The 23,800-nt window shown below is 37.1% G+C and overlaps 4 protein-coding genes across 18 annotated transcripts in view; 2 read left to right on the forward strand and 2 right to left on the reverse strand.

Moving 5' to 3' along the window:
• The window catches only part of LOC122409981 (ankyrin-2-like), a 92,548-nt gene extending 83,048 nt beyond the window's left edge, over positions 1 to 9,500 (forward strand). For 9 of the 15 annotated variants that reach the window (XR_006260812.1, XR_006260815.1, XR_006260816.1 and 6 more), the window contains 5 exons: positions 933 to 1,001; positions 1,751 to 2,959; positions 4,130 to 4,349; positions 6,686 to 6,764; positions 7,032 to 7,101. Coding sequence is in view for 3 of the 15 variants with exons in the window: in XM_043417928.1 (XP_043273863.1) it covers positions 933 to 1,001; positions 1,751 to 2,959; positions 6,686 to 6,764; positions 7,032 to 7,167 (1,493 nt within the window). In the remaining 12 variants the exon portion in view is untranslated. Of the gene's footprint in view, positions 1 to 932; positions 1,002 to 1,750; positions 2,960 to 4,129; positions 4,350 to 6,685; positions 6,765 to 7,031 lie in introns of all 15 variants that reach the window. The other 6 variants (XM_043417928.1, XM_043417931.1, XR_006260814.1 and 3 more) reach the window with 5 other exon arrangements.
• Positions 9,501 to 9,637: 137 nt separating this feature from the next.
• Positions 9,638 to 11,988, reverse strand: eIF1A (eukaryotic translation initiation factor 1A). Its single transcript, XM_043417947.1, has 5 exons — positions 11,832 to 11,988; positions 11,512 to 11,595; positions 11,094 to 11,330; positions 10,912 to 11,012; positions 9,638 to 10,402 (listed from the first exon to the last, which is right to left on the reverse strand). The coding sequence occupies exons 1-5, from the start codon at positions 11,845 to 11,847 to the stop codon at positions 10,397 to 10,399; spliced, it is 444 nt and encodes a 147-aa protein (XP_043273882.1). The 5' UTR covers positions 11,848 to 11,988; the 3' UTR covers positions 9,638 to 10,396.
• A 671-nt stretch (positions 11,989 to 12,659) lies between these two features.
• LOC122409987 (homocysteine S-methyltransferase-like) lies at positions 12,660 to 14,495 on the forward strand. Its single transcript, XM_043417945.1, has one exon. It carries the CDS (start codon positions 13,242 to 13,244, stop codon positions 14,217 to 14,219), a length of 978 nt encoding a protein of 325 aa, XP_043273880.1. The 5' UTR covers positions 12,660 to 13,241; the 3' UTR covers positions 14,220 to 14,495.
• LeuRS (Leucyl-tRNA synthetase) lies at positions 14,440 to 20,921 on the reverse strand. The gene is made up of 14 exons (XM_043417932.1): positions 20,679 to 20,921; positions 20,283 to 20,495; positions 19,672 to 19,881; positions 19,415 to 19,576; positions 19,092 to 19,336; positions 18,565 to 19,009; positions 18,022 to 18,475; positions 17,740 to 17,878; positions 17,398 to 17,668; positions 16,094 to 16,341; positions 15,401 to 15,890; positions 15,096 to 15,311; positions 14,786 to 15,014; positions 14,440 to 14,712 (listed from the first exon to the last, which is right to left on the reverse strand). The coding sequence occupies exons 1-14, from the start codon at positions 20,679 to 20,681 to the stop codon at positions 14,498 to 14,500; spliced, it is 3,540 nt and encodes a 1,179-aa protein (XP_043273867.1). The 5' UTR covers positions 20,682 to 20,921; the 3' UTR covers positions 14,440 to 14,497.
• Positions 20,922 to 23,800: the final 2,879 nt, after the last annotated feature.

The raw sequence follows: 23,800 nt of genomic DNA on the forward strand, positions 1-23,800 counted from the left end.
TCAAGGATGTGTTACATGTTTCCAAGCAGAAATCCAAACGAGTATTTAATCGATAAAATGAAATTCTTTAAATCTTTGGACGAAGAGAAAATCCTGTTGATTTTTTCCTCAAGAATTCTCATCTATTGCAGTGCGTCCAAAACAAGTGGTAGTAAAAATATTGCAGCTGTTCAGAAAATAGAGCAATTTTATTTATCATAAAAATGAATGTTCACGATATTTGAAAGATGGATAAAAATCGTGGACTCAATTCCCTCCGCCGCATACCAAATTTAAATCCCTCGAAATCGTTGACCGTGAATATATGTGAAACGTCCTTGAAGGCATCCCGTAAATTCATCTACATAGAATTGATTAATTGTTCGATGTACCCTTAAAACGAAAATTCACGATCAATCGAAACAGAATATCAACTCGTGAAATACACCGTACAAAGCGTTAATTATTTAATTTTATTCATTTGTTGTGCATAACATCGTACACCAAGTAATTTTACTTTAAATAATCGACCTAACGGTTTTTTCCTATTAATTGAGTTTAATGCATGTTTTCAGGTTTTTCGTTCGCAGCTTTAACATTTATTTATTTTGATATTTGTTATTGTTTCGACCACTGCTCCGTGGTTTATGTGAGAACACAATAATTCGTTAATTTTTATTCGTTCCCACCCCCCGTCGCAGCCCCGTAATCGTATTCTGTTTTTTATAGCCGAAAGAAATCTAGATGCGACAAATTATAATTATGCAGTAAGTAAATGAACACGGATCGTTGGGATTAACAGGAAAGCCACGGTCTAGCGAAGCATGAACCGTACCCACGTGTCTTTCAGGGAAATCAATAAATCATTTCATCTAATTCACCGTTTATTCACTGCTTTCAATGTTCGTCCCGTCACTCCACCGTAACTCATTTCATATTCTCGTGAATTTCAGATGTTACCGAGGAAGCTGTCAAAAGGGCGCAAAGTCTCGCGGACCAGGCTCGTGCTGTTGAAAAATCAGGTAAAGTGTTAAAAAAAAAAAAAAAAAAAAAAAAAAAGAATCCGGGAAAGCAAAGGCAACACACACAAAAGCTCTTATTACGAAATTCAGACTCATTTAGTATTATGGAAAGGAGACGACATTTATGAGTTAAACGAGGTTATATTTTTATAATGGTACCCTCAGTTATATTTAGCTTTATCTTCCATAGTTAGCACTTGCTGACGCTTTCACACCGACTAATACTTCATATCGCATGCTTATTCATTGGAAGTCTTCACTGCCACGAGAATATGGAATTTTACTGGTCCATGGGAGGGAGCAAAGAATTCGGTCGCTCACTTACTTCTGTAGGCGGTGATAATCTCCATTGCTGAAAAATATCAAATCCATATTCTGTGGAGCGATGCTTCCGGCGGCTTTCAATGAAAAGCAAGCACTCCGATTTAGACACCATTCCATGAGTGTATTTATTTCTCTCATAAACGAACTAACGCAATATTGATACGAACTAAAAACCTAACTCCATTGATACGTACATGCATATGAGACGAAAACAAAGAGAAAAGCCAAGAAATTGTTTATTTAAAATAACGAAAATAATAAGAAGGAACGAAGGATTAAAGAGAATGACAAAAGCAACAAGACCCGCTGACTTTTCGATCGTATTCTTGCAACGGGTATTAGAATTTTGAGATTATTAGTATGTATCAATGTGCTTTTATGCCCTTGTTCCTGTTCTTGTCCGTGTCCTGTTTTGGATGGGTCAGGGCATGAATCGGCTGAGATTGATGGGACTGTAGAGAGGCATGTTACTTCCGCTCCAACAAAGCAACCCGTTCCCGCCCCACGTCTATCCGGCAAGACATCTGCGAAAGCCGATTTTCGTTTGGATCTTCAAGAGAGCGCGGCGTCTCCACATTCGAAAGACTCGATCGTCAAGCAATCCGAGAGTGCTAATAACGCTAGAACTTCCAGTGTCCAAATAATCGAAACTCAAAGCATTACCGAGCAGATCATCGGGAAGAGTAAAATTCCTGTTAAAGTTAAAGAAAACAGTAAAGAAGCGATGAAGGATAGTGTAACGAACGATCGTCACGCAGCGCTGGGTACGAGCAATGAGCTCGAAGCGAAATTGCCTGAAATGGAAGACCGCACCACCATCGTCGAGACAAAATCGGTATCAAAACTCCCGATCGCAAAGTCGACGCTCGAAGGAGCCGGTAGCGTTGAAAAATCGCTCGTCACGACGTATTCGATTAGCGAAGTTCCCGATCACGGATTCGCCAACCCGAGTATCGACGGTACCACGAAAATCATAACAACTGTGACGAGCACTTCGAGCAAAGAATTCGGTGACCAAGAGTTGGAACGCATGGTCTCGACGACGCGGACCCTGTCCTCGGAGGGAATCGAGCCGGAAGCTCTGAAAGAACTTATGGGCGATGGAACGATGACGATTAAACGGACGACAACAATAACGACCGGGAGCTCGTTGCCGCCGGAGCTCGAAGAATTGTCCCATGGAGCAGGATCAACGAGAACAGTGACGATAACGAACGCTGCGCGCCCGATGAGCGAGCTGGACTTTCAAACGACCGGAGGTTCCCTCACAGGAACGATTGTCAAGGAAACTAAATCGATGAAAGATGGTGGTGGATGGACGACCGAAACGATCGTTACGAAACGATCGTCAGACGGTAAGAATATGCCCTGGGAAAACGTCCGAAGATCCAGGGAAGAACAGGAACAATGGGAAGCTCAATTCTCGTTGGACACCTCGCCTGGTTCCGGTAACGGTGATATGTTTACGAAAAATGGCGATTCGAGGCACGAAATGAACAGCGACACAGATAGCGAAGGTTCGCCCAGGCAAAGACGAAGATCCCTGAGTAAACGTCGTACTCTCGGAAGTTCTAGCGGCTCGGATGTCGCCCTACACGAAGGCGCTGAACTCTCTCCGATGGAGGACGACCAAGGTACCTCATTCACAGCTAACATTCTAAGTAAGCGATGTACATATCCCGCTAACTTGGTATCTTCTTATTTATTCTTTATTTTTCGTTCCACTCGATCAATTACGGCTCGTGTACTATTTTTATTTACTTGTGTATCTTTTTGTTTTCTTCTTGTTGTTCGAACATCGTTAAAACGATTACGATATCATTTATAGTGTTGATACGTGATACGAGTGTTTTCTTCAATTTCCTTTCTCACGTACGCGCCTTTTCCTGCTAATCATGCTCACGAATTATCACAATTACTCCGCTCCAACTGAGACGGCATTGTTGTTGGCATTTGTGGCATCGATAAACGCATGTCATTTTTATCTCGAAAGAACCTGATGAAATTAAACGTTGACTCGACTCAAGTGGATCGCAACAATTAACAATTGCTGTTTCTTCATTCGCATACTTGGTACACAAAGCTTTGGATTTTCAGTTGCGCATTGCATGATTAGTGTGGTTGATCAACGCGGCGGTTGATAAGGTTGTAACAAATATCGCGGACACAAGTTGTTGATAAATTTCTGCCAAAAATGGAGCGCCTCCCTCGATATTTCAAATCCAATAATATCGCACGGAAAAACAAAGCTTGTTGAGGAAAGGTGAGTCAATATTTGACGCGCTTAAAATCGTTGGATATTATGTTACTTTCGTTCGGGGACATGATCATTCGTAAATAAAAATAAATCCAATACAAATACAAGAAACAGGTTCTCTACGGTTCGTTGGATTCTCACGGGGGCAAATCGTTCGAATTACCAAGACATTTACCACAAGGTTGTAACTTTTGGTCACGTGTATCTCTTTGTTTTCTTTATTGCGGCTTTGAGAGTCATGCGAAAAAGGGCTTTTGGGTTCAAAGATTTTCGAGTTGAAAACCTCTCGTACCATCCATCAATTCATTTGAGTGTTCGCGCCTTTGAAATATCGCAGAAGTACAGTGAAATAGTCTCCAATTTCATTAAAATGCATTAAAATAAGAAATAAAAAAAAAACGAATCTCGAAATCGCCTAGAGCTATCAAGTTTTGGAAACTATTCAAATTCATTCTAACTCACTCCTACTTCATTGTACATTCTGCAAGAACTTTTCAAACGAAATTACATTCATTGGAAATATAATTTTATATTATATACGTGGTAGCAGCGCCCGGCTCGGTACAAATGGCCCAATCGAAACGAGAAAGAAGTCCTCTAGGGATCGTGTCTAGGACGAAGCCTAATGGTAGAGCAAGCTGTGTTTGTTGGATGAGTACAGCAGCTGCGGTGTTAGTGGTCCTGCTAGCACTTATTCTTGTCCTGGAGCCACGTACAATCGAACGTGCCATTCACACCCTGTCCAGTCATGCCCCGAGGCAAGCTGGGTACGAAAACAAAAAATAATACCTATGTACACACACTCATGTATAATGTAATTAATGAAATTTTATTCGCATTTATTGTTTCGTCAAATGGAATTGAATTTTACGAATTTCTGATAGCCATTCGTGCAACGAGGACATTTTTTATCGACTTTTTATCCATGTCTTGGACGCAGGGCTAAATTGTTTTCATCCGTTAGGTACACTAAGGAAAAACGTCGACTCGATAATGATATCGCTATAAAATGCAGCATCGACTTTGACTGATTCGGTAAAACTACGAGAATTGGTTCCACTATACTGGATTCATACTTTATCGAATGACAAGCTTTATTTTTCCATAACGTCGCTCTCAAATCCCCTTTGATATCTACTGCATGATTTACAGTACGTAGTTTTCATAGAATAGACGCATGTCACTTATTATTACGATAGTTTTTTAAATACATTTAATTGCATCCTATTGATAGTCGAATCTGTAATTTTTGTAGATTTTACACTATTTCTCCACGCACCGTTGAGTCGCAATGAGCTTGCACACAGAATACAATGTGCCAAGTATTTTGTCCTTGTCGCATACACTGCACGTCGATTAATACTGTGCCAAAAATCCGTGTATCGTTTCTTTCTGTTGTTGATTTTTCTTTTTTTCAATATTTTTTCTATCTGGTTTGCTACAGTTTCGTTGCTCCGTTTCGTTTCTTTATTTTTTTGTACACTTCGAAACCTTCTTAGCTCCTATATGACAATAAGCATCTCAAGATAAAGCTAAAGTGTAGAGGGACCAACGATCATGTTGCATAGGTATGAAAAATAATTAGAATTGTTAGACGAATCTTCATACTACGTTTTCTCACGTCATTGACACCCAATAATTTTCATCCATACTTACATATATTTATACGAATATATACGTACATTACGATCGATGTGATCGTCGACTCATATTGTACACATAAATTTAACGATATCGAGTAAGCAACGTTATTTTCATTCAAGTTTCATATCGTCAACTTTTGATTTGATTAGTTTTTGTCTTGGCGAACTCTCGCCAATGTCACACTCGATTTAAACTACCGATACTGAAGAGCATCTTTTTGTGCTAATAATATACGAGTTTAGACTCGAGCCATTGACGATTAACGCGAATTGAAAAATCGCTAGCCACACGTAAGAGTCATAAAATCCATTTTCGAAAGAAAAGATACGTTTACGTTTTCACGCATTTGTAAAGTGATTTTAAAAATATCGAAATTCGACTCGATTATTCGTCTAATAATACTAATCGAAATAGAATTACTTTACCTACCCCCTCAGACTTGATGGTAGTGCCAAATAATTTTCCACGTCGACACAGAGCGTGAAAAACTCGCTCTTGCTTAGCCCGAAGGCCAGCAAGAGTCGTTGAAAAAATGAAAGCAGAAGCATTCGGAGAAGTAATCGCCAGATGCTTTTTCAACAGCTTTATCAGCGCTTCACACAAGCTCGCTCCGCGTAGCACAATATTTTTTCTCAAGGGTCAATGTAAAACAAAATTATAGAATTTTGAAAGAAGTATTCACTTGTGAGGATTCTTCGATAAATTCGTTGAATTTACGACTCTCCAAGGAGGATGAAAAAATCCATTTTTTCACATTTTAATAAATTTGAGCAGATTTTTTAGAGGCGTTTATTTATTTAATGTTAAAATTAATGATGAATTTTATTCATTGCCAACTATTAACGAATTACGAAAATTTAAACGAAACAAATAATCCATAACATGCTACATTCGAAGTAGCATATATTCGATTCTATAATCTCATTTATTTTTTCACCAATCGATTTTCAGTCACGTACATACTTATTTTTATATTTACAAAAAAATATGCGCTTTGGATGATACTGCAAAGAGTTTTAGTTATTTTTTGTTTTGTAAAATCACCTTCAAGTCTCGCAGTCTTGGCAAATTTTAACCACAGTAAATATCACACGAATATTACCACGAGTATTTCACCGGATGATTGCTCAAACGAAGAGTCTTAGCTCAAGTGGCCGAAGAAGGTTAAATTACAATATTTAAAAAAAAAACGCAGTTGTATGAGATTATGGCTGGTCAGTAATTACTGCGTTCTGTATTTCGTTATTTGCCAGACGCATATAGTAATGTTGTAATTTTTTTTTTATGTGTCTAGTATTATCCCTTGTTTGGGCATGATGTAATCACTTGAGAATTATTGAATTCGCAAATCTGCCTTTGCGCCAGAAACCGGCCTAGAAAAAAAAAAGAAGTTCTTCGCTATCGTAACAGAAGCACGAAAGACTATTTAATTTTGTTTTCTTTTTCCTTCCACGCGCAGAATCTGACTTTATGCAACACAGCGAGCCCTCGTATATGGAAACGACGGTGACCGAGATCGACCCTGAAACAAACGAAAGGTATTTGCAGAAGAAGTGTCCAAAAATCCTCAACGAAATTAATAAAATAAATGCTCTCTTATTGGTTTCTCTTGACTCACTTCGTTGATTCTTGTAAAATGACAAATTGACACGACGACTTTATACGCACACGCTCAGGACCACGGTGTCACGTGAAACATGTGGTATTTTTCGCATGAACCCCTGGACCAGAAAAAACAGAATCCCAACGCCCTCCGAGGCGTTAATTTATCAGCATAAACTTATCCGGTGCGAATGTGTTTCCAGAGTAACGAGAACGACGCGAATCGTCACGACTTCCGGTCCAGTGGCTGGCGGAGCAACCGGAGGCTCGGACGAACTTCGAGACTCCATGCAGAAAATCATGGATCAATTTATGACCGAGGAAAGAAGAGGACAGTAAGCACGTCCCACTTCCAACCAACGAGATAGATTAATGAAAATTTATGAAAAAAACGAATGGAGAAAAGATCATAAGATAACAAAAACAGTGAACAAACAGAGAAACAAATGAAATAAATTAAACCAATTATTGTACGCGATAGAGATAAAAAACGGCGAAAATTAAGGGGAGAAAGAAAATGAGACAAGTCCTAGTTTTAAAACTCGACGTAATTAAGGAAGTTTGAATCGAACTCGATATTTCCTCGCATCGAAAGATTCAATACTCCTCAAAAAGGTGTACCTGTACAGCGCAGGTAAATCGTACGTTCACATTGGCCTAGGCTTTCGTAATTCCACCATACTTTTTTATGTCTCTTCCTTTTCGTATTCGCTTTGCGTTTCAATGTTTTCGTCGAGCAAAACTGTAATTGCTAGTTCGACTAGCTCCCTGCTAGTCTCCACTAAGCCGACCCGTCCGCGTTCAACGCTTTTTTCCTTGCGCCGAAACAATTATAATAAGCTGGAAAAGGGCACGAGAACATTTTTAACTCCCGATATAAAATTAGCTAAATGTAGCTAAAGAAAGATTAAGAAAAAAAACAACAAGCAAAAAAGAAGATGAATAACTAGTAATCATGAATGGTAAGGCGCGTATCGCTTCGTACGAAATGTATAAGTTTTCATACATCTAAGAGTCGTTCGACGTTCGGTTATTTATTATTAATATTATTATTATTATTATTACTATTGTAAACCGAAAAAATAAGGCACCGTAAAAGCGTGTTTAGATGCTATTCATGAGTCTCGACGAGAGAAAGAGACCAACCTTGTCGCAAGCACGAATTAATTTAAAGAGAAATGAAACATGGAAAGCCGTTTTTTTCTCTTTTTCGCGACAAGAAATGAATCATTTTACTAAAAATCATGATGAAAAATAAAATCAAGAAGAACAGTTCAAGAAAATGAAATGTAAATTTGACTTATTCGAGAAATATCTTATGAACATTTTCAATTGTGTATATTGCCATTATTTTCTTAGTAAACTTATACAAGTGTACTCTTACATAATACTATACTCTCACGAGCAGCAACAAAAAACCGCACACATACACACACACACACAACACACACGAACATGAACACACTTCATGAGACAGCAAAAATTTTATTTATGCTAGAAAAAAAAACAAAAAGATGAATGATAATTACTGTTTTGAATAATATTTTATTGTATAAGTCTTGTGAAATAATGATGAATTAGGCGTGGAGGTAAATATACATATATATTATATTGTATGTTTGAAGAAAATAATCATCGGTGACTTGTCTCTATATAAGCTACACATTGGCATTGAAGCTTTCGTTGTCACAAAGGTTCGAAGGTTTACGAAATAAATACAGAAAAGCGGATAAATAAAAAGATAGGCATATGAGATATATATATTTACGAATCTTATAGAATTTGAAAAATATATTGTCATTGAAATATATAATATTATAATAACAATAATAATATTATATATTTCGAAATATTGTATTGAGACGATGAAAGAAAAAAATAATGAAATGACTGCACATCCAAGATTTATAAACTATATTGTACCTATGTCTATTATACTGCATTCAATAGACTTGCCTAGAGCCCTCCCTTACCTAAGGACCAAAGGCACAATCACATGCATTCAAATGAATATTGTATTGCTCCTATATAGATTACAGGCAAAGAAAGATACTTGTAATTTAATCAACGTCGAATTATTGCGATACTGGTACCCGAGTGCTCACCAAAACCAGGGTACACAACCATCTCGAAGCAGAAGCTACGATATTTCATCGTAAAAACATCTGGGAACAGAAACGAGCTACGAATTACGAATACTTGTTTTCTCCGTAATTTTTTTCTAAGAAGTAAAACACACGCACATAAACTAACATCTTTGCGTTGATAATTTATTTATTCGAAATTTTTCATAAACTAGACAAAAAAGTGAAGGCTATGATATTCTCCAACATACCCGAGATTCGCATTTGATGTACCAGTATCGCATATCCAGCACACTTACGATTTTTCGTAATTTTTGTACGATTTAGTTGAGATTTCATGGGCTATTTACGACATATAAACTTACTCAGCGATCAAGCTTTTTTACCCCCTCTGCTCGAAAACAAACGAAAAACGAAGAAATTATTCCAACACGAGATATACAAAAAAAATAAAGAAAAAGAATGTTTCGTCGACTTTGTTGACGTGCCGCGCTATGTCATACCGTTCAAAAGCAGCAATGGCATACTGTACTATTGTGTGATAGAGCTATCGATGACAGTATAATAAATAAAATGTTACCTCTCGAATTACGTATTCTTTGCCAGCGAACATCAGAAAATGGGAATTGATTTGAAAAGTCGATCGCATTGCTCCTTGGGGAACAGAAAGGTGCAAATCGTCAAGATAGGAATGAAACATAGCGAGAATAAATGAACTCATTCGATTCGGTGAATCATACAATTTTTATTGATTTTAAAAAATATTGGAAACAATGCTTGTGGCTAATGAATTGGAAAAAAAATTTTACATATTGGTATCGTAATAACTTATTTGGACTGCAGCCCATCATATAATTTGCATTGACGTAAATGGTTTAAAAAAAAATTGTTTTTTCATATCGTAAATATTTCTCTTTCATCTCCGAGCCCACTCAGCAGACTATTGATTTAAAAGGAAGAAATACAATATTTGTAATATGAAAAAATGGGCGAAAAATAATAATGATCTAATTATAAAATCGGATAATTGATAAACTAACTATCCTAGGCATTTTCCTTCTTATTGTGAATGTATATCGACTATGAAATTGAGTTAATTGAACGTAGAAACCTATTCCGGCTACCGTTGTTATTTCTTTACTTTTTGTTTTATTACTTTGTTATTTCCCACGGATGATCTTTTTCACGATCTTTGAATTTTCTACACGACATGAAATAGATTGTTGAAAACCTTTCACAAGATCTTTACTGGTACTTCAATTAGTATTCGCGAATTAGCTAAAGTCGTTCGCAGAACGAACAACAACACGGTACAAATCAAAACATGGTCATTTATTTATAGATACAATTAGATATTTACTTCGTCAAAAGTCGACTTTGTGACCTTGACAACCTCTTGCATCTCACCCCGATGGTAGGTATTTTCTTTTTATTTTATTTCACCGCCCTAATGTTCTCGGTGTCGCAACTCTTTCGCTGCCCAATCAGATCTGAAATTACAAAAATTTATCATTAATGCCATATTTTGAGCAGAACGATGAATGAAGTTTCCTATGATTGAAGTCGAAAACGTTTGAAGTATCAATTCAATGGTCAAGGAGAAAAGTAAATGATCATAAAACATAAATGACTTTTCAAATCATTAAATGTTAGGTATTCTATTAGAACGACCAACCAAATACCCTTGTAACCCATTAAAAATGGTGAAATCATAATTTTGTTGAATTATTTTGTTGAATTTAGCCTGAGTACAAGAAAGGTTGATTGACTACAATGTGCTCATTGATTGTTTCACTACGACTATACCCACTTTGATGTATCATGCCTACACGAATGAAAGTAAAATAATGGAAGCTTCTTTGAATTTATTTCCATGATTTGCACTCAATATATTTTTCTGAACTCAAGTTCCATCTGTTTATGCAAATTTCCTATTTTTATTTTCACAAGGTCCCTTTAAAGGCTAATGAATACAAGCATTGATTATTTTTCAACTTACATTGTCCACATCATCTTCGTCATCGTCGCTAATTTCATCTCCAAACTCGATATCTTCATCGAAGCCATCCTCAACGAAGGTGACGGTGTCGTTGATGCGTACTGCGAATATAACAGTAGTGTTAAATAAAAAAAAGAGAAAATAAGTACCAAGGAGATGAATAGTAAACATTTGAAACATACCGGTTTCAGGGAATTCGCCATAAGTTTTCAAATTTCTGGCTTCGTCGGACGTGTATTTAAGAATAACGTCAGCCTTGGCATCTTGATAATCACGAAGACCGATTAGAATAATATCGCCTTGATTGATCCAAACTTTTTTACGAAGTTTGCCTCGAATGTGGCACAATCGTTTGACACCGTCGAAGCACATGGCTTCGAGTCTGCCATTTCCGAGCATTTTTGTCACTTGAGCATATTCTGCAATAAAATCATGCATAAATTTCAAAAACGGAAAATCAATGCACGTTTACAAGCATAAATTTCTCTACTCGCGGATGTGCCCGAAAGCTCTTTGTTTTCTCTCTGACGTTTCCGTGATTTTGGTATATTGACTAATGTCCTTGAGAGAAAAAAACTTACAACCAATTGGCAATCTCACCTTGACCATCCTCCTTAAAAACCAACTCTCTCTTTTCCGTTTCGTTCTCATTCTTTCCTCTCCTCCTATTTTTTCCTCCCTTTCCTATTAACACAAAAACAATTTTCTCGATTTATGAAAGTCGTGACGTAGAGCATTTTTCTATCCCTCGAACATCGATTATTCATTTGACCGAAATTCGTACTGTCACAGGTTAATTTCCAAGCTAACCACATTTTTCCCCGAGAGATTGGGAAATGATGTCGAAACGTATTGACGAGGAACGCAATGAAAGGGATGGAAAGGATAGATTTTATTTCTTAAATCGTTGCTAAGCTTACCCTTATTCTTCGGCATTTTGTTTTATCGGAGCACAAACAACGTGGTTATTTAACGAGATTTATACTCAAGAGAACAATACTATAGCCACAGCATGTACTGCACTACTACCGCACTAAAACCCACGAAAGGAAGATGACTGTAGAACGTCAAAATGCGATATTGATATAATTCGTTTCCAGATCGAATTTAACTTGCATAATTTCATACATGAGTTTTAAAATTCATTGAATAATTTAATAATTTCTTAGTTTATTTGTGCGGTCAATTTATCAAACATTAATTGGGCTTTGGGAGTTCAGTTGATCCAATTCTGATATTACGGAAGTCAACCATTAGTTGACAGATGAGCGGGGAAATTTAAAAAGAAGTAAGAATTTCATTGCAACCCACGACGTCCGTGCACCAATTTACAAATGAACCCGGCAAACTGTTTTCACTAAAAAATACAATTTATTTTTTCGATTCATTATAAATTCATTTCCTAAGTATGGCTATCCGAGTGGTGGCTTCGATCCCAATTCAAAACGAGTAAAAGATAGAAAAAATTATCAAATCGATTTCACAACACATTTATAATAAAAATACTGTGCAATATTATTGACCGTGTGTAGCGAGGTAGCGAGCCTTAATTTAAGATCGCTCAAACTTCTGTTCAATCATTGGGCAATGTTTCAATACTACATCTATACATGCTCAATAATATTGTGCAATCACAGAGCCAATTCACAGAGGTGCCTCCTTCCAATAATACGTCTCTTCTTCAGCCTTACACCTTACAACGAGTCACCGTTTATATAGTCGTATGACCGCTTCCGATCGCTTTCGACGGAACTAGCCCTAATCACAATAAAGAAGAAATAAAAAGAAGTTAAATGTGAATCAATGACTACGTTTAGACGGTGCTTTTTTCCAGTTTTGTAAATACAGACCGGTATATTTATATATATCAATAGATATGTTTTTATATTGATATAAATAAACCGGAATAATAAGAGCACCGTGTAAACGTAGTCTATTTTCTTTGAGGTTGTTCTCTTAGGCCTGTTATATTTCATCGCGTGGGTGCGAATTGCTCGCGTTCGCGTTGTATTTCAATCAGAAAATTGTTAAAAGAATTCGATGTTTAATATGTATTCATCATTATCATATTCAAGTTACGCGCGCGTGTGATGTGTCGCAATCTAAAGAAACAAATGCATCATATTCCCATATGGGAAACAAAAGAATTACGAAGTTAGTCAATCGAGAGACACGTTGAGTCACCACGTTGCTCCAATCTTTAATCTTTAATAAAACTTTCCGTCATAGTAATCTCGATATAATAAAAAATCGGTTTACTTAATTCTAAAATATTACCCTGCTCTTTCAATAAATATTTTTACAAAACCCGAAAAAACAAGATTTTCGTGATGGATAGAAAAGTTTCCTTGCTGGACGGTAGTTTGGCGACACAAATAGCAGTTCATGTAGGCAAAAATCCGGACGGTGATCCGCTGTGGACAGCCAGATTTATCACCACGGATCCGAATGCAGTATACGCGACCCATTTGGATTTTTTACGTGCCGGCTCGAATATTATCGAAACTGTGACTTACCAAGCTTCGATAGGTGGTTTTAAAGAACACTTGGGATTGAATGATAAGCAAAGTTTAGATCTCATTCGCAAGGCAGTCGAGCTTGCCAAAAAAGCTATTGAAACGTATAAAGAGGAGTGCAACGATAAGAAAAGTGTCAACAGAGAAATCTTGGTTGCTGGGTCTTGTGGCCCTTACGGCGCTACTCTGCACGATGGTTCTGAGTACACTGGTGCTTATTGTGAAAAAGTATCAAAGGAATTTCTCATGAGTTGGCATAGACCAAGAATCGAAGCTCTATTGAACGCGGGTGTTGATTTATTGGCTATCGAGACAATTCCTTGCGAGAAAGAAGCAGCAGCGCTTGTCGATTTGCTAAAAGAATATCCCCACGCAAAAGCTTGGTTATCCTTTTCCTGTAGCAAGGATGGCATAAATTTGGCAAATGGAACCAAATTCCAGGAAGTAGCATTACAGTGTTATCAAAAATCTCTGCCTGGTCAGATTATTGCTATAGGGGTCAATTGTCTCTCTCCAAAAATCGTCACTTCATTGCTCAAGGGTATCAACAAAGATAATCATGTGACCATTCCTTTAGTTGTTTATCCAAATAGTGGCGAAGTTTACAGTTCTGAGGAAGGATGGATAAAAGATAATGGTGAATCCATCACACCAGCAGATTTTGTTCACGAATGGCTCGATCTTGGAGTTCGTTATATCGGTGGTTGTTGTCGAACCAAAGCCGAAGATGTTGTGAAAATTCGCAAGCAAATCGAACTTTGGCAGTCACAGGAGAGAGAATCACTGCTGTAATAATTTCTTTGTGGGACTACGTCGAATAATCGACTTTTACGGGTCGTACATTTCTTACGGACAGAAAACAAAAGTTAATTTTGTTTCTCTCTAAAATATGATTGCACATCGAGGGTGAGGAAGGATGAGAAAGATTTTATCTCATATTTTCACTGGCTGCCACAAGAAACGTAATTACGAATTGAATAATTGAGTATGAATTGAAATAATATACAAACTCTTTGAAATATCCATTTTTTGTTTCAAATTTCTGAAATACATAACTTGTACATTCCAGTTTACATTCTCTCTGTCACGGTATATACCAATTCATTTCCTATGCCATATACCTCATTGGATATCTGAATTTCGATCACTTTAGTATCCAAGTTAACATGAAAGATTCCGTTCGATGGAATCTCTGATTTCCCTTTCATGATATCGAGAACTGTGGGGATTTTTCGAGATCCGAGAATCGAATCGATGTATCGGTACAGCTTTACCGAAGCTGGATCTATGAAATAAAAATTGTATGATAATTGATTGCACGTCGAATTGCAAATTTCATTATTCTAAATATTAGTTACCTTTTATGTGTTTATCTTCCTTCGCGATTTTTGACGCGATTGCTTCGACTGTTTCGCCGTGACTTATTTTTATGGATGTTCTGAAAAATCCACTGGATTTTTGCGGATTCACTACCGAAATTGCAATGCCAGGTGTGACGGAAAAACTTATGTAGGGTTCCCCTGGACAACACTCTTCTCTCGTTCGTTCGGGTGCTTCATCCGAATATTTTATGTTAATCTGGTACAACTGCATTCAAAGCGAATTACGATTTTTTGTATTTTGGGTATGAAAAAAAATGATATCAATGAGTGAAGTTATAGTACTCACGTCGAGGGTACTTTTCAAGTACTCCATACTGCCATTGAGAACATTCATTTCGTTGAAATCCAGGGTAAGCTTGAGAGCAGCTGGACCAGATACTTCCATTTTTTCCCTAATTGCTTGAACGAAAGGCATGACGCGCTTCATATATTTTTTTAATTCGTTCTTTTCACCCAACTTCGTCGCGATGACTTTGTTTTCTGGTAGAGTATTGACATTTTTCTGTAAAATTATTGAAAGATACTTGAAAATTTTCACCATTACAAGGACAAGACGGTAAAGCTTTAAACAGGAAAAGATAAGAATCTTACGTCGTAAAGCTCTTTCATAGTCGTCAAAACGACGCTTTGCCACGGTGGAAAAGTTTTGGCGACCCAAATAGTGCCACAATCCGGTTTTTCCACGGATTTCTCTTCTGGTTTTCCCTTTCCCGCTTTCCTCGGCGTGCAATAATTTTTCAGAAGAATTCTAAACGAGTGAGCAGCGTCCATGAGGTATTGAGATGACTTGATGAGAGTTTCATCGATCGGACCAACTGTTGGCCAACGAGCATCTAAAATACTGCCTTTTCCTATTATTTCCCGGACACGTTCCGCCACGTGTGGACATATTGGTGCTAGCAATATCGTTTGGAGTTCGATATATTGCATTATCAAATTCCAATTGGCCTTGTCCAAGGCGCTGAGCTGCAAATATTTGTCTCTGGCTGCTTGCAGCTCAAAAAACCCTGTTCTCAGTGCTTCTTTGAACAGCATTTTTGCGAAATTCTCACCAGTTTCCTTTATTTTCAGATTCATCTCGCTGTAAATATAATTTATTTATAATCGTAAGTTTGACCGAGCGATCCTTCAAATCTAATCATGACACACTAGCAAGATTTACTGTTAAGATCCTTGAAATATATTTTTCTGAACATTGATTCCATAACAAGATTCAAAGATTTCATGAAACGGAAACAAGTTTCGAAGAAAATACAAACTAAAATGTCCCGCGAGAAATATTACCTCTGAAATACTTTGTCATTAAAAGTTGTCGGTTCTCCTTCCCTGAAAGAATTTTCAGTCGCTAAAACTTCGTTAACCCATTCAATGAAAGTGTACAGGCGGAGAATCCCAGCATCAGCCATAGATTCAACGAAATTCGCATCCTCAACAGAATCTCCAGCATCAGCAAGACAAAGACGCATTCCATCGGCAGAAAATTTTTGTACCGCTTCGACGAGAGTCAAGAAGTTACCTTCAGATTTCGACATCTGGGAAGAAATATTCCGATTAACAATTGATCCTGAGATACTCTGATGTTATGTTTTCTATGGATGTGAAAAATGGTTAGCATAAAGTTTTTGAAGTAAGTGTTCCTACATCTCCTGATATCCTCTTTGGCTTCCTTCTTTGGAATCAATTGTCCGAATTTTCACTTTTTTAATTATAAAATTTTCAATTGTTCTTGGTAGAGTTCAGATGCAAAGTCTTTAACAGGTAAAATACAATTAACTGCTGGCAAAAGTATGGAAACGCCTCACAAAATTTCGATTTCACCAAAAGTTTCATTGTTCTTCAATGAAAGCAGATAATCCAATTTTTCTAGGGGATCTTAAGGACACATTCAACTTTAATTAGGCCATTGTCAATATTTTTACTATTTTTTTTTTTATCCAATACAAGTTGTTGAAAATAAACGTTTTTTGCTATTTTTTAGTTGTTCAAAATGAAGAGCACAAGCTTGTATTTTGTTTTTCACAAAGTTTCAAGTTTTTCATAAGTTTTTTCATAACGTTTTTCTACGTTGTATTAAAAAAAAAAATGAAGGGTCTTGATGAAACCGCCGAGAGGGCAAAAAGCTTTATGCTGTCATTTGAAAAGACTAGAATACTAACATAGTATTCCCTCAGAATTTTCGAGATTTTTTTCTACAGTCCTTGGTGACAGCTCCGATTGGAGGAGTGGCTCGTCTAAAGAATCATGGGGTTTGAGGCAAAATATTAAAATGGAATATTTTTCCCTTTTCGAATTTCATTTCTGCTTAAAATGTCATGTCATTTCTTGAAAAAGCATTTTCAAATGCTTTTTCAAGATTCGAAGAATTGTTAAATAAAATAATTTATCACATTTTTAGATGAATTATTCTAAAAGTATGATAAACAGTATTAAAATGGAAAAACATCAGAGAACTTTTTTAGTATATTGGTCATTACCGATTACAATTTTCCCGCTTGATACTTGATGACGACTTTGAATACAACTACCAGAAATAGGTTTCGGCGAGAACGTCTTGATTTGGAAACCGTTTTGGTTATAATCAATATTACCTTTGCCGAATTGAGAAGCAAGTGTCCATTAGCACGAATACCCTTTGGCCACATGTCTGGCTGTTTCGGCCAAATTGCCGTGTGATTGTAGATGAAAAATGTGAGATGATTTTGAATAAGATCCTTTCCAGAGACTCTGAGATCGACGGGATACCAATAATGGAATTCACGACGCATAAGTTCCAACGCTTCTTTCCGTATTGTCGTTTTTGGGTAGGGGCTGTTTTTGAAAAATACATAGTCCCAGACTTCCGGTGTCATTTGTTCAGCCCTACAAAAAAAAAGTACATTCATAAGAAATTTCGTGGCCTGATTGACGAAAGTCAATGGACCGATCCTTACTTTATGCCGAGGGCATTTGGTTTATCTCCCTTGAAAGTGCCACCTTGGATCAAATGAGCGATAGTATAATACGCCATATATATCGTCGAGTCTGATAGCGATTCTATGAGCCACTGTTCGTCCCACGGAAGCTTTGTTCCTTAGAAAAACAATTACATAAGCGATTGAAAAACAGTAAGAATTTGAAAAGTGGTGGGGCTTGAAGATAATGTAATTTTCATTCTGCACATTTGTTATGCTTAAAGCATAGTGCAAACGGCAATGATATTCAAAACTATTTACCAAGACCATAAGTTCTGGAGCACGCGTATTCGTGGAGCCAGTCCAGGCAAGTTTCGAAATTTTTTCGAACTTCGTCGTGGAAAGTTTCAAGGCTCGCTAGAGCTTTGTCAGCCTCTTTCCGCCAGTTTGGCTCGCCGTAATCGAGGTACCACTGATTACAAAGAGCGACGACGCACTCGTCATTTGACCTCGAGATTATAGTCTTTTCCGGTTCGTAATAAATAACTGCATCTTTACTATCGACTATTTTCTTTTGCATTTGTTTCTTGATATCTTGAATTTTCTGGCCTTTGAATTCGCCGACTAAGAGTACACCGTTGTAAAAACCTTTCAGATAGACCATTTCTTTCGCTTCTAGAAGTTTGGCTTTGTCGTTTTGCGATTGAATTTTGAGCGTGTCGTATACCGTTTTAGCAGCTAAATTTCCCAGCTCGGGAATTTCTAGGATTGGAATCTAATACAATGGAATAAAAAAATATTTATTTAGTTTTTATAGAATTCTTTTCTATTACACGCACCGTAAAAGTATTTACCTCAACTTACAGGTTCGTAAGGCAAAATCATTTCGTCCTTGATACCGTATTTCTCACGGAACGGTTGTTTCTTCTTGAGATCAACGAGAGCCGCATAATCGTCTGGAGAATCGCTAGGAACAGACATCACGATTCCAGTTCCCTTGTCTTCTTTGATAGTCAACATCGGTAACGTGTAAATTACTTGATAGCTAGTCAAAGGTGCTTTCAACGCTAAACCCATAATATCTTGACCCACGAGCTCGGCGATTATTGGAATTTCGCCTTCGACATTCATGAAACCTTGATAAGACATGTTTCTTGCAGCTCTTTTCGTCGACACGTAAATATCGCCATTTCTAGTTTCATAAACAATATAGCGAATTTCTGGATGAATCCAACAATTTGTTTGACCGTACAGGGTTTCTGGTCGAAGTGTTGCAGCGACTAAGAAAACTGGTTTGTCTTTTAAACTCCTGAAATCAAAAACAAAGTTCAGAATACGGAAGGAATTAAAATTTCAGCTCGATTCAAGGAATTATTACAGATTATAATTACTTCAATTTATCAGGATACGGTTCCAAGAGTTTTATCTTCACAAGTGTATATTCTTGAGGACCTACACCCTCACCGGAAGCACGATCGTGATCCATACAAGGTTGACCATCTTTTGGTGAATAGATCGTGTGCCGTTTTCCATATTTAATCTTATTTCTAGCTTTCAAATGCAGAAATTGCCACCGTACGAAAGAATCGTAAAACGGATTCGCGTCCGTCGTAATGAAAGTTCGCCGCCAATCGATCTGAATTGAATTTTAATTTCAAACATTGTATTTCTCGAGTACTTTATTTTATCATGTTCTTAAATTTTTTAATCTTACATGGAAACCGGTGGATTTCAAATCTTGAATGGCCAGTGGCGGAAAGTAATCGAGCCAATAAGCTTCATCTGCAAATTTTTTGATCTCCTCATCTTCCAAACCAAGACTCTGCATTATTTGCCATTGGTACTTTGCCGAACCTGCTTTAGCTACAGCCTTGCTCTAAGGAGATCATTGTGATACATGAAAAAAAAAAGACGAAAATGATTATTTTTCAACACACCATAAAATATAAAGAATATTTGAGCTTCTATTACTTTTTTTCCTTTGCTCTTGTCCTTCATGACAACATCATCATCCACTTTTTCAATTGATGCTTCTTCCTGTGGAAATTTTGGAGGATATCCATAATTTTCCAATTCTCGCTTGAGTTTGTCTGCACAGGCTTTAATAGGCATTCCTGTACAATGAAATCCAAGAGGAAACAAGACCTTCTTTCCCAACAAACGATTGTAGCGCACTGCAAACTGTCGATCGCAATGACTTATTATTATGGCGATGGAGTAAAGTATATGATGCAATCGTTTTTGATTACTGATTGTGCTAGTTTTCAGGTTCAGATGGTAACAAATGTTTTACTTTTAATAAATATTCTTGGTATTTTGCATTCAATTTCTTTCATTTTTGAAGCAAAGATTTCAATTGTTTTTTACGGTTTATAAACAATTGCTTTCAAGTCAACAAATTAATGTAGCCATTAATTGTGCCAATAAATATATTCACACAAAAAGGAATAAGATGTTCATCAAACATAAATGAAATTTTGAATCAGAATATTGAAAAGATAAAATCATTATGCTAAGATTAATATTCCAATACAATAATTAAATGAACTACAATGATTAATAACTGTTGTGTAATAACATACTTCACTTTTTGATAAAGAAAATATATGCCCCAAGTGTAAACGTCCATTCATGTATGGATATGGAAAAGTTGCAAAAAACTTTTCACTCGGTTTGGTTCTCGGCTCGGCTGGAGCATCTTCTTCATAAATTTTAGCCTTGTCCCATTTAGCTTGGACCTCTTTCTCAATTTGTTGAAGATATTCAACTTTAAACGTTCCCTTGCGTTCACCTGTCTGTTAGAAAATACTTTTTATTCCTTCGGAAAATACATTAACGCACGTGTCAACAGCTGCCAATAATGTTATGGTTAGGTTGAGAAAAATTTTCCAACGTCATTCCGAATATAAAGAATTATTGAAGAAAATATCGACTTATTAATATTTGGCAAGAATTTAATAATTAATTGTTTCAAATACCATGGTCGCTTTTCGTCTACCATCAGTAATTATGCTTCACAAAAAGACGTGCAACACAGCAACGAAGGTAACGGTTTCTTCTTCTTCTCTTATTCTTTATTGGTATTGGCTATCTCCCTTCTCCCATGAGGGGCATGTGCCGTCCTTTGATAGTTGGCGACGTTGAGAACATAATTCTAATAAACGCACCCATCTAAACGCTTGTAGCGTTTTCAACGCCAAGTCGAAAATGCCGTCAGCGTCCAAGTAGAATGTACCCCTTCCTTTTCTACCAAAATTTAATTCTACCAGAAACATCTATACCAAAATTCATCTACACCCAACAAATCAAGTTTCATATTTCTACCATGATCTACAACTGCACCACAGATTTAATTTTGATTGCACAGCTACCAGGAATATTTCTATTCGTAAATGTATAAACTGTAACAACTGTACCATGAAAATAAATAATTTAAAAAATGTCCACCAGAAAATATTTCTACTCCAAAAATGTTCTATCATATTACGTCACTACCTCACTTTTTTTGGTGAAGCAGTTTTCCAGGTTAAAAATAAAAAAATATTAATTAAAATTTGATAAAAATACCTTAATATATAAATATTAGAGCGCCACAAATAATGTATAATTTTAATGGATGATCATAATTTATTCAACGGTTCGGTACATACAATTTTGTGTATTGATAATTTATGGCAATTAATCGGTGAATATTTACGAATGGATTTTGGATAATACGTTCGGTTTGTTTTCGTTCTTCACGTGTTTACGTTTCACGCGTTTACGCTTGGTCGTGTTTGGACTATTCGCTATAGCGTAGTAGCAGAGCGGAGTGGGGATAGAGGCGTTCGGCCAGCCAGCGGGAGAGAGGGGAGACGGGCGGAGCTCCGGAGACAGGGGAGAGACGCAGGCGCAACATGATTCGCTTCACTTACCGCCGCTCGGCGCGCACCGGGCGGGGGGTGGGGGGAGCTCCGGCCCGACGGCTGGACAGGAGAGAGGCACAACGGCACAACACGTTTCGCTTTTCGTTTCACTCACCGCCCGGCGGGCGTATGGTGAGGACTGGCGTGGAACGTGAGCGAGCTGTTATCGCTACGCATTGTACATTACAGTGCATTGAGAAAACGGGGCACGAAATACGACACGTGGAATCCTACTTTATCCTGAATGACTAAAATAATCTTTTTTTACGATTTAATTTTTTTCAATAAATCGATAAACAAATAAAATAGAAACCAATAAAAATTGGCAGCGGTCATAATTTTATCAGTTATTGTAACTTTAACAGTTATTTCATAATTTTAACAGAAAATTCAATCTCGCTGAAGCAAGTGATCGGTCATCTAAATTACAAAATAAAAGAACTAAGATCGTGCGAATCGATAAAAGACACGAAAACACAACGTAACGAATATTAAAGTTGAAATTTAATAAAAAATAATGATTTGCTCCTTGTCAATATACATTTTTTTTCTTTAATTTCTGAGATTCCTTTTTTTGACGCAACTATATAGATAAGCCGATAGGAAAGTCCTCGCATTCGATATTATTATTACAAAATTTGCACATGAATGAGTATTTATAAAATTTTGGTAATTATCGAGGCAAGGGCCAGTAACAGAAAGAGTTTAGTGACGCCTGTAACATAGCTTCGAGAGTCTTGTGTATGCTCGCCCGCACGCGTGTCCGCAAGCGAGCTAAGATGCAAGCATACCCCGAGCAACGCAACGCAAAGCAAAGCACCTAACGCACGGTCCTAAAGCCATGGGGTTGTCGGCAAGCGAAGACGGACAGTCAGTAAATCTACTCCATAGTGGATAGTTTGACACAGTTCCGAGCTCGATACAGTTTCTGTATCACTTTGAAGTCGCGCAGGCAAGATTCCATGCAGATAAGTCGGAGTTGCAAACGCTGCACGCTAAGCAATGCACGCAACGCGTATAACCGCAGCTATGTACAGCATTACGAATAGTTTTTACTATAGTCAACTGCTAACAATAGAACGCAAGCAACCGACCACGCGTGCACGCACGTGGGCACACTCGATTCTGTATGAAACGGTGGTATACAGGTTTTGTCACTACAATTGTTTCTGTTACTCGACATATTGGCTTATCCATTTGCGCAAAAACGGAATTCTGGGGAAGAGTAGGCAAAGAAGAGCCCTCCCTGAAAATGGGGATATTTTTTTCGTTTATGTTAATTTTCGTATTCAATCGGTCGTACAATTAAATAACGAATTTTTTCTCTCGCGTCGGTATAAAGTTAAATATTTGGTGAATAAAAATCCAAGTTCGTTTTCGAAAAAAAGACCAGCGGAAATATAACTTTGTGATAATGAATCGCGATTACGATTTTCTGCGATACGGTGAAGTGATAACAAAAGTTAAAGGTGAAATGATAAATTCCAAACATGGGAGGACGAAAAAACATTGAAAGAAAAGTGTGTTGAAAATATGTGAAAAGTTCTTTATGATCAGAACCATGGAGCAGGATAAGAGAATCGTAGAGGCAGAGGGAGAGCGAAAGGACCGTGGAGGAAGACGGAGAGGGAGAGGATCGTCGAGGAAAACGGAGATCGCAAGGATCGCGGGAGAAAAAGGTAGGAAGAAGATCGAGGCCCGTTCCTGTAACCGTGAGTAACTGCACCAACGATTTTTTTTTTAAATATTAGTGCGCGAAATATGAAAAATGATTTTCATGTTACAAATGTAGACATTCTGCCGATTGAATGATCAAAACACGTGAACGTCAGGATGACGTTTGGATATTTCATGGAAGTATTTTTTTCAAATAATGAACCGTTAGATATAATATTTTCATATTATTTATTTTCATAATACAGTCGTTGCAATTTATAGATTTACGTATAGAATGTTCTGCAGAGTTGATATGTGGTAGTTGTGCAATCAAATTTTGGTTGAAATATTTCTGGTAAAGATGTAAATGTGTCTTTACTCGACTGTCAACAAAGTTGAGAATCTCTGTCGTATCTTTTTTCTTTATCGAAGAAAACGACCGTAGCCACATCTGTGTTAACATATTTGGAACTAGACTCGGATGTTAGGTTAAATTTTTGGGTACATTCTACTTGGACGCTGGTTGCGTTCACGTCATG

This window comes from Venturia canescens, chromosome 4 (genome assembly GCF_019457755.1).
Source record: "Venturia canescens isolate UGA chromosome 4, ASM1945775v1, whole genome shotgun sequence".
Lineage (NCBI taxonomy): Eukaryota > Metazoa > Arthropoda > Insecta > Hymenoptera > Ichneumonidae > Venturia > Venturia canescens.

Coding starts and splice junctions, on each gene's coding strand:
- LeuRS (XM_043417932.1), bottom strand. Junction 19,577..19,671: donor ACAAGAGCAAAGGAAAAAAA/GTAATAGAAGCT, acceptor TGATCTCCTTAG/AGCAAGGCTGTAGCTAAAGC. Junction 17,669..17,739: donor CCAAATGCCCTCGGCATAAA/GTAAGGATCGGT, acceptor TTTTTTTTGTAG/GGCTGAACAAATGACACCGG.
- eIF1A (XM_043417947.1), bottom strand. Junction 11,331..11,511: donor TTTTAAGGAGGATGGTCAAG/GTGAGATTGCCA, acceptor ATTTTATTGCAG/AATATGCTCAAGTGACAAAA. Junction 11,013..11,093: donor TGGCGAATTCCCTGAAACCG/GTATGTTTCAAA, acceptor TTATATTCGCAG/TACGCATCAACGACACCGTC.
- LOC122409987 (XM_043417945.1), top strand. CDS start 13,242: ATGGATAGAAAAGTTTCCTTGCTGGACGGTAGTTTGGCGACACAAATA.